This window comes from Anser anser, assembly GCF_964211835.1.
Source record: "Anser anser genome assembly, chromosome: 2".
Lineage (NCBI taxonomy): Eukaryota > Metazoa > Chordata > Aves > Anseriformes > Anatidae > Anser > Anser anser.
The window spans coordinates 127,603,803-127,617,450 of record NC_139721.1 but is presented as its reverse complement, the minus strand read 5'-3'; the positions used below and the strand labels follow the sequence as shown (position 1 = coordinate 127,617,450).

The following is a 13,648-nucleotide window of genomic DNA, read 5'->3' as shown; positions in this document are numbered from 1 at the left end:
TGCAGAGCACAGGAGCCTGAGCTGAAGGAGAATTTTGTGCAGTCCCCACATAGTTTGTGGAAGTCATAACAAACATCAGCCCTGAGCAATAACTAGTTAGCAAGATGAAGACTGGCACACACTGTCCTGTCAGGGTCTTTCCCCACAGTTTCCCCTCTCTAGTCATTGCCTAAATCCGAATCTGCCAGAGTTAGCCTTATCAGTATTTTCGAATGGGAGAAAAACAATGTAATAGTTGTCCTGGGATCAGCAACCCACTGAGGCTGCAGAATATATGTGAAGTCCTTTGGGTGAGCTACGTCTGCAATTAGAGACTCTAATAGGAACAGGAGAGTGAAAAAACCCAGTGCCTCCTTGTACTGTGAACGTTTTTCTTGGTACTTCTTCCTTGTTTATCTTTAAGCTCTTAGAAACTTCAAAGAGGCTTGACATGTGAGTCACTCTGCTGTCCAGCAATATGTTATTAAGTTCATGCAATTCAAAGTGTGCTCTAATGTTACTGAAACTGGATATCTGTGACCCACACCTGACACTGTAATCCATATAGCGTATTTATTGTGGAGGGTGAAGGGGAAATTGGCACGTCTGGCTGATTACTTGATTCTCAAGTTTTTCCGAAATGAACGAAAATTTCTTTCATAATTTGTTTTTTTAATGGATCAAATTCATTCTCTGGATAAAACAGGTCTTAAGGGCTGGGAAGATTGCATCAAAAAAAAAAAAAAGAAAACGGCAGCATAGTATTTAAAGAGGAGTTGTCTTCTACCTGGTGGCCGTAAACGAGCATTATGCAACCAAATGGAGTGAAATCCTGTAGGGGAAGAGCAGTTAACTAAGCACCTTGACAGTGGCAGCTGGAGGTCAGAATTTTGGAAAGCTCTTGCTCTTTTAAAAGCTCTTTAGACGATGTCCTTGCGTCCTGCTCAGCAATGAAGTGACTCTGCTGCTTCTGTGATACTTCACTAGTGAAGAGGGTACTTTTAGCCTGGGAAGTGAGGTGGGTTTGCTGGAGGGGTGCTTTGTTTTTGTGGACATCACTAAGCAGTCTGCAGACATCTGAGCGCTGTGCAGAGTTAACGTAAAAATGCTTACGGTTTTCATATGTTTTTTACGTCTAACAAGTAGACCCTTACAGTGATTTGCAGGGGGAAGGTGAAGCAGATAACCGGCAGGATGTATGAAGGGAGGAAGGATGTGCCATGACCTGGACAACCCAAGGTTACAGTCCTCACCCTCCTGTTTATGTACTTTGTGCAGAGGAGAGCTCGTGACTCCTCTCCTGAATGCAGTTAGATTGACCCTGGGTATTAAGCTGGACCAGGTGAACTAGAAGGCGTCTGCTTACTCAGGGTTACCCCAAATACCTGGGGAACAGCTTTTGAGTAAGATGCAGAGGAGGTAAAACTGGCTGCAACACGGGGTGCTGGTGGTGGGCACGACTGCCTCTTGTAATACACTTAAAAGCTAAAAAATGCCAACGTAATGGTGCTGAAAACTGAAGGTTGCTGTTTTGTGGCATGATGTTTTTGCATATGTCAGCTGGGCTGCCTCGCTAGGCGTGCTGAGATTGCTAACTTCAGCCTGTGACCAGAGCCACTGCTGCCTGTCCACAGCTTGTATCCCTGGGCTTCCGCAGCATTTTGGCTGTGAACCGTCTGGTTCGGTCTGGAGCAATGGACTAGTCCCGGGCTGGGGTTTTCAGCTGATACGACTTGTGGTCCTTTACTGATGCACACCCGTACGCTGAAAATGGAGCCCACTGCTCTTGCAGAAATGTTTGTACTTTTGAGGTCGGTTGCTGACTCCCATCCACGAGAGCAGTAGTTCTGTGGTGATGGTGACTGTGTACTGAAATCCTGTAAATGCCAGGCTATGTTATGATGCGGTCATCACAAAACGGTGTATTTTTTATGTGTTAATATATGCTACCTTTACGTCGTTTTCAGAATATTTTCTCCAAAACTAGGGAATAAGCAGTCAAAAGTTTCTTTTTCTTACCCTCTGAGGCTCCACTACAAGTCACCAACTAAGGTGCTGCTGGACTAGAAGGACATTTCAGTCAATAAATACAGTATGGCTGTTGTTAGTTTGTTCCGTAAACAAGTCAACATTGCTTTCTGCTGCTTGTTATCCTTTCACCTGAAACAGCTATAGCGACCTTCTTCTATATGGTCACTTCTATATGACTGAGTCTTCTGCAAATCCAGCACATGCTCCCCAGGAGAAATCTGCATGCATGACCTCTTCTGAGCTTAAGTGCTACTTACATTTTAGCATGGAAGTATTTCAGTTTAGTACAGTTACTGATAAACTCTCCAGAGCTAGCATCTTTTTTTAATTACAGCTCCATTCTTCATGTCTTTCCCTTTCCTCTTCCCACCCCCTGCATGTTTACTTTCCTTACAAATCCATATGGATGACATACCTTTTGGGAACAAGACCTAAAATGTGGGAAAGATCTTTATGCAGTTAAAGATTTAATTGTGATCTCTCTCTTGGTTACCTGAAGCCTTGAAAGCAAGTTGCATTTGATACTGATGACAGAACAACCTTGAAGCGCAGCTGGGGACTTTGCCTGCAATTGGATAGGACTTTCAGTCATGACCAAAGCCTAAAAATAAATCACTCTTCCCTCCTAAAGCTTGACGGTGGATATTTAGCTGTATTTTCAGAGAGAGCCAAAGGTGGGTGGGTGAGTGGATGGATGGATGGATGGGTAGTTCTTGAGCAGAAGATCAACACTGGCTATGTGCCGTTGCCGAGCAAGCCCAGAGCAGACAAACGTACTGCCTGTGCCACTACCTAGCAATGGGCTGGTGGTGAAACCTCAGTGCAACGAAGCACAGCTGCTAGCGAGGCAGCCGGGAGGGCTGTGCTCAGGTACCGGCTTGGAGACACCGGTCCCCAGGCTGAATCAGCTCCCGAGGCCGAGAGCAGCAGGTGCCCCTTGCTCGGCTTTGTTTGTGCAGGTCTCATAGCTCGCTGCCATGTACTTTGCCTCTTGCTTTAGTTGCAATCTTTCATTCTGGGAAGGTAGGTGAGAAGTTACTTCCTCCTTTGAGAGGAGGAAGATGAAAGGGTGTTCCCCAGTAACATAGTTTCTTTTAATTTAGATTTTAAAATATAAAAGCAACTCTAATATATGACATAAAGTATAATACTTAATAGCACTTATGTATTATCCCTAAGAAAAACAGAGGTATTTGTTTGGTTTTGTTCCTGGTGTTTGTGTAGTGTTTCTTTTTTTCCTTTCTCCTACGGGCAAGCCACCCTACCTAACCTTCTTGCTTTTGGGTTGTTGTTGTTGGCAGTTGTGAAGCTGTTCCCTGGGGGTTTCTTTGGTTATGCAATTAAGAGCTGTCAAAAACACGCACTGAAAGGAACAGGTGTTATACTAAGTCTATGAAACTAAGTAATAGTAATAATAATAAAAACAGATCAGAAACAGAAGAAAAACTTACTCAGTGATGTGTTTTTTTCCAGTCACAGTAGAAAACAGTTTATCAAAACCATACCTACCGTTGACTTTTTTGGTTCTTTTTTTTCCAGCACTGGTTCATTTTTCTGCCAATCGAATTTTTTTGGGTAAAAAGACCGGCAACCTTGTGCTCGTCTTTTGAAAACTACTTCTCTCCATCACTGGTATTTTGGGTAGGGTTTTTCTGTAGGCAGACACATCTTCTTAAGCGGGCAGTTGAACTGTTCTGCTCCACCAACTTCTACTTATGCTAAAGAAGTCCTGGTCTTGCTACACAACCAAATACTTAATTCAGTATGTTTTAAACTGCCTGCAGGGTGATTGGTGTGATCTTGGACTTGCTGAAGTCAGTGTAATTTAAAAAAATGTGGCTTTGGTGGGCTTGCATTGAGGTTAATCCCCGTGGAAGTTGCTGTGCTGACAGCCTGCCTGCCTGTAGCATGTGCGATGGAAGATGCATTTTGCTGTTCCAATATGTGAATTTTTAAAGCTGTGAATGAGGTTTTGTATCTCTTTCCTAAAGCAAGAGAACCTTTGCTATTAAATTAGCTAAGGATAATATTTGCAGTGCAGCAGCTTAGAAAGTTTATTCCCTTTTGCATCCAGTTTCTTGGTTTGTCGTAGGTTCTTGTCTGCTCAGACAACATATCCGTGTGTACAGCCAAGTACCAGGGTATTCTTCTGCTTCTGTAATTCCGTTTTTCAGATTGCTTGATGAAAAAATGATGTGTTCTGAATATTTTAGGAAGCTTTTTGGTGGTGAAATGCTAACTTTAGTCATTAAATATTTAGAATTGCAGTGGCTGTCTGGAGTTTAAGCTCTTCTTTCTAACCTGCACCAACCCGTAACTTGGTCATTAGGAAGGAGAAGACAAAACCCAATGTGTTATTTCAGCCCAGTCATTTACAAACAGTGTCAGGAATGAGCTATTTTGGGCTTGCATAATTACTTGCTTAAATCAGTTAAGAGACTGAAGAGAAAGAGGCTGCAGAATCTGACAATAAAAATATATAACTGGAAAAACATGAGTTTCTGTTTTAAAAAAATACATTTTGGGGGGTTTAGAACCAAAAACAGGTTTTTGGGTTTTTTTTTTGTTTTTGGTTTAGGTATCAGGCAGAAGCAGTCCTTCCTCTGGTGACAGTCTGAGGCCTGCACAGTGCTTTCTGTGCTGTGGGCTGAAGGAAAGCTCCAAACCTGCCATACGCCTGTATAACAATAATAAATGATAACAATAATAAATATATATATATATATATTATAACAATAATAAATGATGAGCCAAATTCTTGCGGCCTGGTTCGGCTATTTTGTGCCACTTCAACCACACCAAATAGCTGAATATCTGACTAGCTTGCCTTCCTGAAGGCCCCTTAATTGCATTGTTTGGCACTGACAGCAACCTGTTGCCAGCACCCTGCAGATGAGTTAAGCGTAAAGCCATGGAGAAAAAAAAATTAGTGGGAGTGTTTTGTATGGTCCCGTGTTTTTATCAGTTAAGTTCCAGCTACAGAATTCAAAGAGCAGAAATAAAATGGTGGCATCATCTTCGTGGAGATGGGAGCTGTGCTGGTGGCACCATCTCTGAAGCCTGGCGTATGGACATTTGGAGTGAGAATATCCTTTTTTTTTTTGTTTTGTTATAACTGAGCCTACAGGAATCTGACAAAGATGTGTTTGTTTCAAAAAATAAATAAATTGTAAGACCAGGAAATTGAGCGTGCATATCTTTGTATTTTATTAACATAGGTAGAGTTGTATTTTGACAGCTAGGTGTGTTTGTAAGAGGCATTGAGCAAGTATTGAGTTGGGCTTCGCCTAAATACGTAATTATGCAATAACTTGTGCGTCTCCAAGTTCGGTACAGCTAAACCTAAACCTTCTGTATCTCCCCTTTTCACATGTAGGCATTTGTGTAAGAAAGCTGCAAGTTCACTTTTTACAATATGAGGGTTTTGCTCAGCTTCCCTGGGTTGAGGTTTACCTGCCCCGTGCGTTCCCAGCAGGGAGCTGTGCCCTGGTGGTGCAGGAGGAGGAGGAGGGAGGCTTTTGGCTATGTTTGGTTTGGAAAGGGGAAGCTGGCATTTAAAAGCTGATGAGGAAATTGCACAATTCTGTAGCTGGGGGGGGGTCAGTGGATGTGTTACCTGAGGGTGACTGGGTGGCATGTGGGAGAGGTAAAGGGGAATGGCAAAATGCAAATCCTTTTCCCCCTGGCCATTGTATGTACACACAGGCAGTGTGTATGCAAACCAGCACTAAATAAATCTTGCCTTGATCTTCCCTGTGGTATCTATCCTGAGCAAACTGGCTGCTTTGTGCAATAGCAGAAGTAGTTAAGATCTTATCAGGATTTCCAGTAAAAGAGTGGATTTAAAATGCAAGTTAATGACAGGATTTTTGGATTTGGTCTAATTATGTACTTTCCCCACACGGAGGTTTTAAAACCACAAATGCTGTGAAATTTAGCCAGAGTTTTAGCATGCATGCAGAGTCTGAAGGGTTCGTCTCTCTGCTTTTCTCTGTTTCAGAGAAGCGACTTAGAGAGGCTTTTTGATTCTGCCAACTTCGTGTATTCCCCGAGGGAGCATCCACAGCCCAGCTAACGTGGATGGCACCGCCTTGTAGCGTATCCCAGACCTCGGCTGTAGTCATGCAGACCCAGCAAGGCATGGGCAGTGCTGCCTCCACTGTGTTTTCACAAAGGATAAGCCAAGGGGTGTCTGCTGTGGATGCTGGATGTGTGGAGCTGTTGGGAGCTTGGTGCAGAGCATCAGTGCCACGATGAGCACTGGGTTATGGCCGGGCATATTTCAAGCAGCCCCAGAAAGGGACTAAGCCGGTGCTTCTGCCACAGCTAAGCAGAGAACCTGCCCACCACAAATCCAAAGGGCATGGAAATGGGATATTTTAATGAACACATTCTTAGTTCTGGTGCAAACGTGGTTTTTGCCATATATAGACCTGAGTTTGGCTCTTCCTACAGTTTACTGACATCTAGCAAAAGCGATAATGACCTTTTAAATAACTCTTAAATGACATGCTGATGTCTGTTTTGTTTTTCAGATCAATTTTTACTGTAATACAAGACATTGAAGATGACACCAAAACATGAAAAACAAGTAAGTGACATAACCTTTAATAAAAAAGGATTTTATTTTGATGGTTGTGGAGTGTATTTCATTGAGATTTACCGTTTGTCATCTATCAGATTAAATAAAATAATTGGTCGTGGCAATTTTTTTTTCTTTTAACATTTACCACTAGCTGTGTACTGCATAATTCCAAGGAAAGCCATCTGTTTCTTCAATATAGCAGACCAAACCTGAAGTCAGAATGACTTTTCTTTGGAGAATCTCCACTTTAAAATGCAGTGAAGTCTCTGGAGTTCTTGGATGTTGGTGATTAGGATGTGCTATATAAAAGAGGTGCAATGCTGGGAATAAACCATGGCATGATGCTCCACCTTGGGGTAAACACCAAGAATTTCAGAGTTATGCCATGCTATACTTCTGACAGTGTCCCAGTCCCCAGAGTAGTCTGTGGGCACTGCAAGATAGAAAGGAAAGGAAAATAAGTTTCTGGGGCTAAACAGACTGAATTTGGTTTGTCTTACATGCTGCTTCGAAACTGACTTCCTTGAAGCAGTTTTAAATCGACACTTTCATATGCCCTCAGTTCCACCATTGGCTTTGAGACTGTCTGATTGCTTTTACTTACACAAATCCATCGTAACATTGGCTGCTTTCATTTTGATGTGATTAGCAATAGTTAGCTACCTGAATGACACAGTGCAGACTTCAGTAGTTACCATGAACATCCTAAGGAAGATCCTGAAAATCCTGTAGTTCTTGCCGTTTGGCATTTCTAGGTCAGGGTGTTCCAGCCTATTCAGGAGGACCCTTTGACACCAAATGACAGTTTCATGAAATTTGCCATATTGCTTTCTTCATAGAAGAGATATGCAAGATTTCTTAGAATTATTAAAAAAAAATCAAGCAAGACAGTTATCTTAAGGACTGATGATGCAATAGCATTACTGTTAATATTTTAAACTATTTTCGGTAAAATTTGCAACCTAAACTTTGTATCATATTAAAACAAGAGGAGTGAGAAGTGAAACCGACTTTCTGCCTAAACTGAGAAATGCAGTTTCCTGCCCCCCAGTCCTCTTAATTTGTGTGCATGAGGGCTGATGTTAGCCAAAGGAAGACAATCGGGTAGGATATTTAAACCCCACCTGATCCTACTCTGAAATTGCACTAAAGGCAGCACTGCAGAATTTTTTGTCAGACAGTGCTGCCTGGGTAGAAAGAGAAAACACAGAATTGGTGTTTTGTAACTTCCAGTGTGGTTACCTCATTTTAGGACCTGAATTAAATGAAATTAAAATGGATCTAGGTAATATATGGCAAATGGTGATTCCTGTTTTGCAGGCTCAGGTCAACGTGTTTGAGCGATGCCAGTAAATGAAGTGGGTTTAATCAGATACAACTAATAAGGGTCTATCAAATACTCACCTATTTTACTACCATTTCTTTTGATATTTGTATTTATTTAAAATTTGTGCTGCAGAACAAAGATGTGAACAAGGTCCCATTGACTTAAGTGTGCTGGAGAAACTCAGGAAAAAGAGACCTCAAAGACCACTCATGTCCATGAGAGACAAAAGCTTTTCATTTGTGGCAGTACCAATGTCTGCTGTCACTGGTGGGGCAATACTGATGGACAGCTGTAGGTAAAAGTTTTCTGAAAACAGTAATTCTTATGGAAAATAGTAATATTTTGCTGTTCAAACCATTTAAAGTCAGAAACCATTTCGTTGAAATAATACTTTAAAATGAGTTTACAGAAGCATTCAAGGATACAAATTGTTTTGCAATTAAAATATATATATGGATGAGTCTTTGAATGCAATGAATTTACTGACAAAATTGAATCAACATTAGTATTCTGTAGTAATGTTTGGAGCCAGACCTTATCCACAGCCCACAGGGAAAACAGGTTAATAGGACTGAAGAACAAACCCTGCAGGCAGTTTTGAGGAAGGATTCCTTTGAAATGCACATCTGCTACTTGTTCCACTGCTGTGGTTCATGTCCTCAAGAACCATGGTGACGCTTTGTTTCCTCCTTTTTCAAGTGCTGTTGAGTAGGCTCCATGACTGGTTTGTTTTTAGCAAGGCACTAATGAAATGCCTCTTTTTAACCAATGAACACTAAGAATTGTCAGCTGCAGCTAATTGCTAGTGTGCATCCTGGCCTGGAATTCAATGTGGGGATGCATAGGAGTGTGAGAAGTTGGATTCACCTGGCACACAGAGAGAAGAAAGTGTATATATATTCCATGGAGGTACTGCTCTTTTTTATAATGGAGTTGGATTTTAGGAAACAAGCTGGAGCCCTGGCTCTGCTTCTGCTGCAGCTGACCCCGCAGGGATCCCTTGTTCTTTGTGGGAAGAAACCCAACTCAGTTAGTTATACAATGGTTACAGCAGTCTAACTCCTGATTACTGATTTAGCAGAGAATCTCTGTATGATCTAATTATTGCCACATAGGAAACCCATGTACTTGAACCAGATATTGTAGTGCTTGAACTGACATGCCCCGAGGTTGTTAGCACATTGCAAGAAGAGTTAAAAGCAGCTGACCACTGGAGCTTTACTACCATTGCTACCATCAGTGAAATCAGGAGAACTGACAATTTGCACCTTTGATATTGTGGCTGTCATATGGTTGTGTTGGGTATTTATGTTCTAAATAGCAGAAATAATGTCAATATTCACAGAAAACTAGCATATACATGTCTTTTAGTTTAGCTGTGTGCTGTTAAATCCAAAACTTAGCTCTCAGCACCCCTCAAGCAGTTGCTTCATATACCTGTGGCAATAGCTCCCTTCCAGAAGTGTCTAAGCCTTCTTCAGGATAAAGATTTAATGAGCACCAGTAAATCTGCATGGGCTGGTCTGGACACTGCTGAGTAACTTATTGCTTGACTTGTGAGCTCTTTCAGGGCTGATAAAGGAGAAGCTTTCAGGGCTGATTAAGGAGATGCTTTCTGCCTCTCTCACCTGCATGCCAATACTGGACAAATATAATAAACCTCCTGTTGCACCTGGTGTAATATGCCGGGGGTATCTCTTTTCTTACCTTCTCTTTCTCTTTATCCACCAAAAGAGTGTCTTAGGGCATTCACACAGGCCAGGAAATGTTTGTTTTCATCTTTATGCTTAAATTGTCAAACTCCAGAATATTCTGGAGTGATGCACTGCCAGTTCCTTCAATATTCAGTGGATCACAGAGGAAGAAAGTAAATGACTCTGCGTAAGTGATTCAGACATGCATGTGGGAGAGAAGGACTTGGATTTCAGTCTTCTCTCCATCAGTCATCAGGTATTTTTTAAGACATAATGATCTGAGTGAGGCTTGAGCTCTGATTTCCAGATGAATGTGGACCACAAGTATCATAGTTGCACATTCTCTTTTGCTCAGTGCCAGTGAACTCAAAGTTTAAACAAATCATTTTATCTCAGCTGTTCGTTTCTTACCAGCCTTACTATTCAGCATGCGTGAAGATCCCAATACACCCAGTATGAAAAGCCCCATTTCATTTGTGATTGATCCTTTTACTAACAGACAACCTGATGGGAAACTCTTTTTCTAGGAGGTTTTATGGAAAATGACTCTTTGGAGGTTATTGACTAATCTGACACGTAACAGTGGCACCATGGAGCATGAGGTTATCACCTGATGCTGTCCTGAGCACACAGATTTGAATTTAAACGCAGCTGGAATGAATGAAGCACATAATCATCCAATGCAAGATTATTTTTATTCCTCCCTGATGTGGTAGATTGTTCCCATATTAAAAATAGATGTTTCCATGTCAGATTTCCTATTTTCCTAATGGGAAAATAAAAATAGACTTCTCAGAAACATAGTTCTTGTGGTCAAATTCTACATATTGGAGCCTCTAGCTTATGCCTTATTTCTGAGCAATCCCTTGCATTGTTGAAAAATATCTCCAACAGGAGATTTTTATTTTTTAAGAAAAAGTCTTCTGTTTGCTTCAGCTGCTTTTATGGCAAACTCCTCTTCTGGGAGAGGAACAGTTGAGTCTTCAGTGCTTGTGTCTACATGACCTTAGTACTGCCCTTTTCCTCTGTTGCCAGCACTCCCGTTCTTTGTACGGGACTGTAACTATGAGAGGTAGGTACCCACCAGACCTCGGGCTCACTTTGGCCATTTTGTCATTTATATTTGACCCTAACAGCTTGGACTGCTCCACTTCTTAACGACAGAGTAGTGAAGTGCCCATGGTGCCAAGCCTAGGCTGGTAGGCACAGAAATCACAGCCCTTTTAGCCATGAATTAAGAGGCACATCCCGCCAGAGAAGCTGCTCTGCTTATTCCTGTTTGCTAAGTAGTGATGACTACTTTTTGTACTCATGTGTTTGCTTTGCTTGCACGTACAGTAACTCTGCAGAGTTGTTTTACACAAGAGACAGACATTGCTTTCTGTGTTTCCTCAGTCATCCTCAACAAAATTCCCTGTGAATTCAGTTTTGGGGCAGATGTGAAGTTGTTCATGAGGATATTTGGGCCAGTGTGATGGCTGGAACCCAGCTGAAAGTTACAGTGCTAGCAGTTTGGATAGGAAATGTTTTGCTTACGAATTTCACAATTTCCAGGGAGAAGGAATAAAGAGAGATGCCACTCACTAGTAACTTTCTGTTGAGTCTGTATAGTTCCCAATGCAGGAGGCTTCCACTGCCAAGTTTAGGCACTTTGGGCTGTCAGCAGTAAATTCTGGTCTGCATTAGGCATTGCAGAAAACATATTGTTCTTGCATGTATAATAGACATATCCATATATTGTGTCCCTCAGAAAAAAAAAAAAAAAAACAGGCAAAGCGTATATAATGTGGTGTCATAGTTAGATCTGCAATTCTGGAAAAAACAAACTGAACTGGGAAGGAGAAGAAGACACCTTGAAAAGGATTGCAGCTGACTGTAGTAAAACTTCCCTGAAACTTTGGTTCTCTTTGGGTTCTGCTTCCCCATTCGTAAGGCTGGCCTGCAACGCAGTCCTGTGACAGAAGACGAAGCTGGTCTTCATGTGGTCTGTGGGTGAAGAGTTCAGCCTCACCCGTCCCAGGTGAATAGCAGATTGTTTGAAGACAGATGTCTACTAAGGGTATCCTAATTTTTGTAGCAAGACTGGGAGGGAGCAGAGTACATACAAAAGAGAAAGGTAGTTATTACTTCAAGCTGCTTTATCTGTGTGATGTTTGTGACCAGTGGACTGAGCTTACAAAAGCCATCTCCCAGGGGAATATGCCATCACCTAACTCTGCTTAAGCCCTAACGTAGCCTGTGCGTGAATACTGGCCTTGTACAAGCTGGTGGCCATGTAAATGCCTTTTGTGGTGTCCACAGTCAACAGTTTGGGCTGGTTGGATTCAACCAATGTTGTTATTCAAGTGGGATTTTGTATATAGGAGAAGGCTCAAAGGAAAAGGGGTGGTTCATGTGTGTAATATGGCTTTTCCAGAGCAGCAGCAAGTGTAGCAAGAACTGGAAGGAGAACTTGCTGGATTCACCATGGCTGGAAGGGAAGTACTGGAGGTCTTGAGAAAGGCTGGACATTTTAGCTTTCTTTTCTAATTGCTTAATGTTTGTCTTGCTTCATTCTGACCTCAGCCTTGGCTTGGTATCCTTCAGTAAATGAAGGGGACATCCAGTATTCTGCTGAAATTAAGGTGTTTAAATTGGAGCTCACACTGACTTTATTTGAGCGTGGCAGCTTACTGAGGTGCTCTGCTGTAACCGTAAAACACTTGTACTCCTGGGGCAGTGATTTGCTACCCAGACACCTGACTGCCGCAACAAGCACAGTGGGTCTTGTTTCTTGTATAGATGGAGCCTGAAAGGTGTTTGACTTGTGTAGTATTGATACTTGGGGGCCATCTAACTGGAAATTAAAAGTGCACAGGGTTTCGTGTGGAAATCATGTGGCCCGGAATCATTTGCAAGGTATCCCGTTGCTATCCCACGGCATATCCAATAGTAGCTTTCTGTCATAATATTTTGGTATAATAGAGGTTTTAAAGGAGTAGTTCACTTATTTTGACTCCTTGAAAAGGAGAAGGGTGCTTGGAAATGAAATAATTTGAGGAATTTAGGCAACAGCAAGCATAACGGGAAGATGATATGGCAATGGATGGCAGGAAGGGAACCCGAGGCTGGGCTGCAACAGGCTATTTACAGTTCTGACTCCTGGGCTGCAGTAGCTGAGGGGAAGAGGAGAGCAATGTCCTGCTTGAAGCTTCCTGGCATAGTTACTCTTCTTCAGGCTTGCAGGACTGATGCACTTGGGGCTCAGAAAAAAAAAAAAAAAAGAAAAATGTTTATACGTGTTTGCAGCTCTGGGAAGAGTGGGACGCAGGGAAAGAGAAGGCTGGGGAAAAACAAAAAAAAAATAGGAGAAAATAAGATTATGGATATGAAAAGTTGTTGCAATGGGACTGAAGGTATGCTATGATGGAAACTGAGGCAGGAGGAAAAGAAAAACTGGACTGATAATGATTGTATATCCTTTGTTTAGTACATTGCTCAGGATCTGCTCAGGACGGGGAATAACCCACTGGTGTCGTTCTGTTAGCAAAGGCAGGACCCTCAGCTGGTAGAAATGGTCACAGCTCTGTTCTTTGATTCCTTTTGTACCAGGTTGGCTCGGAGTTAAACATCAGCAGAGAGTGCAGAGCGGAGGAGAATCAGGCCTCCGGGCTCTTCAGTGGGGAAAGAAGCAGTAGAGGTGACGGGAGACTTTTAAGCAGGCTTTATTTGGCAAGCAACTCCTGACAGGCCCCCAAATGGTACCCAGCAATAGTGCAGAAAGCACCCTTGTGACTAAGAGCCGGGCTACGTGAGATAAAACTTGGGGCTCCATCAGGCCGCAGGTTCCTCATCTCTGAAACAGTTCTGCCATGAAATCAGCTGCTCCTGCATGATAAATGATTGAATTGAGACCACAAACACCTCCCTGCCATGTACAGAGGGCAATGACCGGTCAGGAAAAATGCGTCTTTTCCTGCTGAGGATGTCCTTGTGCTCCTGCCGGTCTGTTCCACGTTTGCTGCTGGTGGTGTGCATGGTGGGGAGAGAGGG

The 13,648-nt window shown here is 42.4% G+C and overlaps 1 protein-coding gene across 5 annotated transcripts in view; it reads left to right on the top strand.

The window, feature by feature from the left end:
* The window catches only part of SNX10 (sorting nexin 10), a 36,218-nt gene that overhangs the window by 9,498 nt on the left and 13,072 nt on the right, over positions 1-13,648 (top strand). For all 5 annotated transcript variants that reach the window (XM_083824496.1, XM_083824497.1, XM_083824499.1 and 2 more), the window contains exon 2: positions 6,546-6,601. In XM_083824496.1, coding sequence (XP_083680622.1) covers positions 6,578-6,601 — 24 coding nt within the window. In that variant the 5' untranslated portion in view covers positions 6,546-6,577. The remainder of the gene's footprint in view (positions 1-6,545; positions 6,602-13,648) is intronic.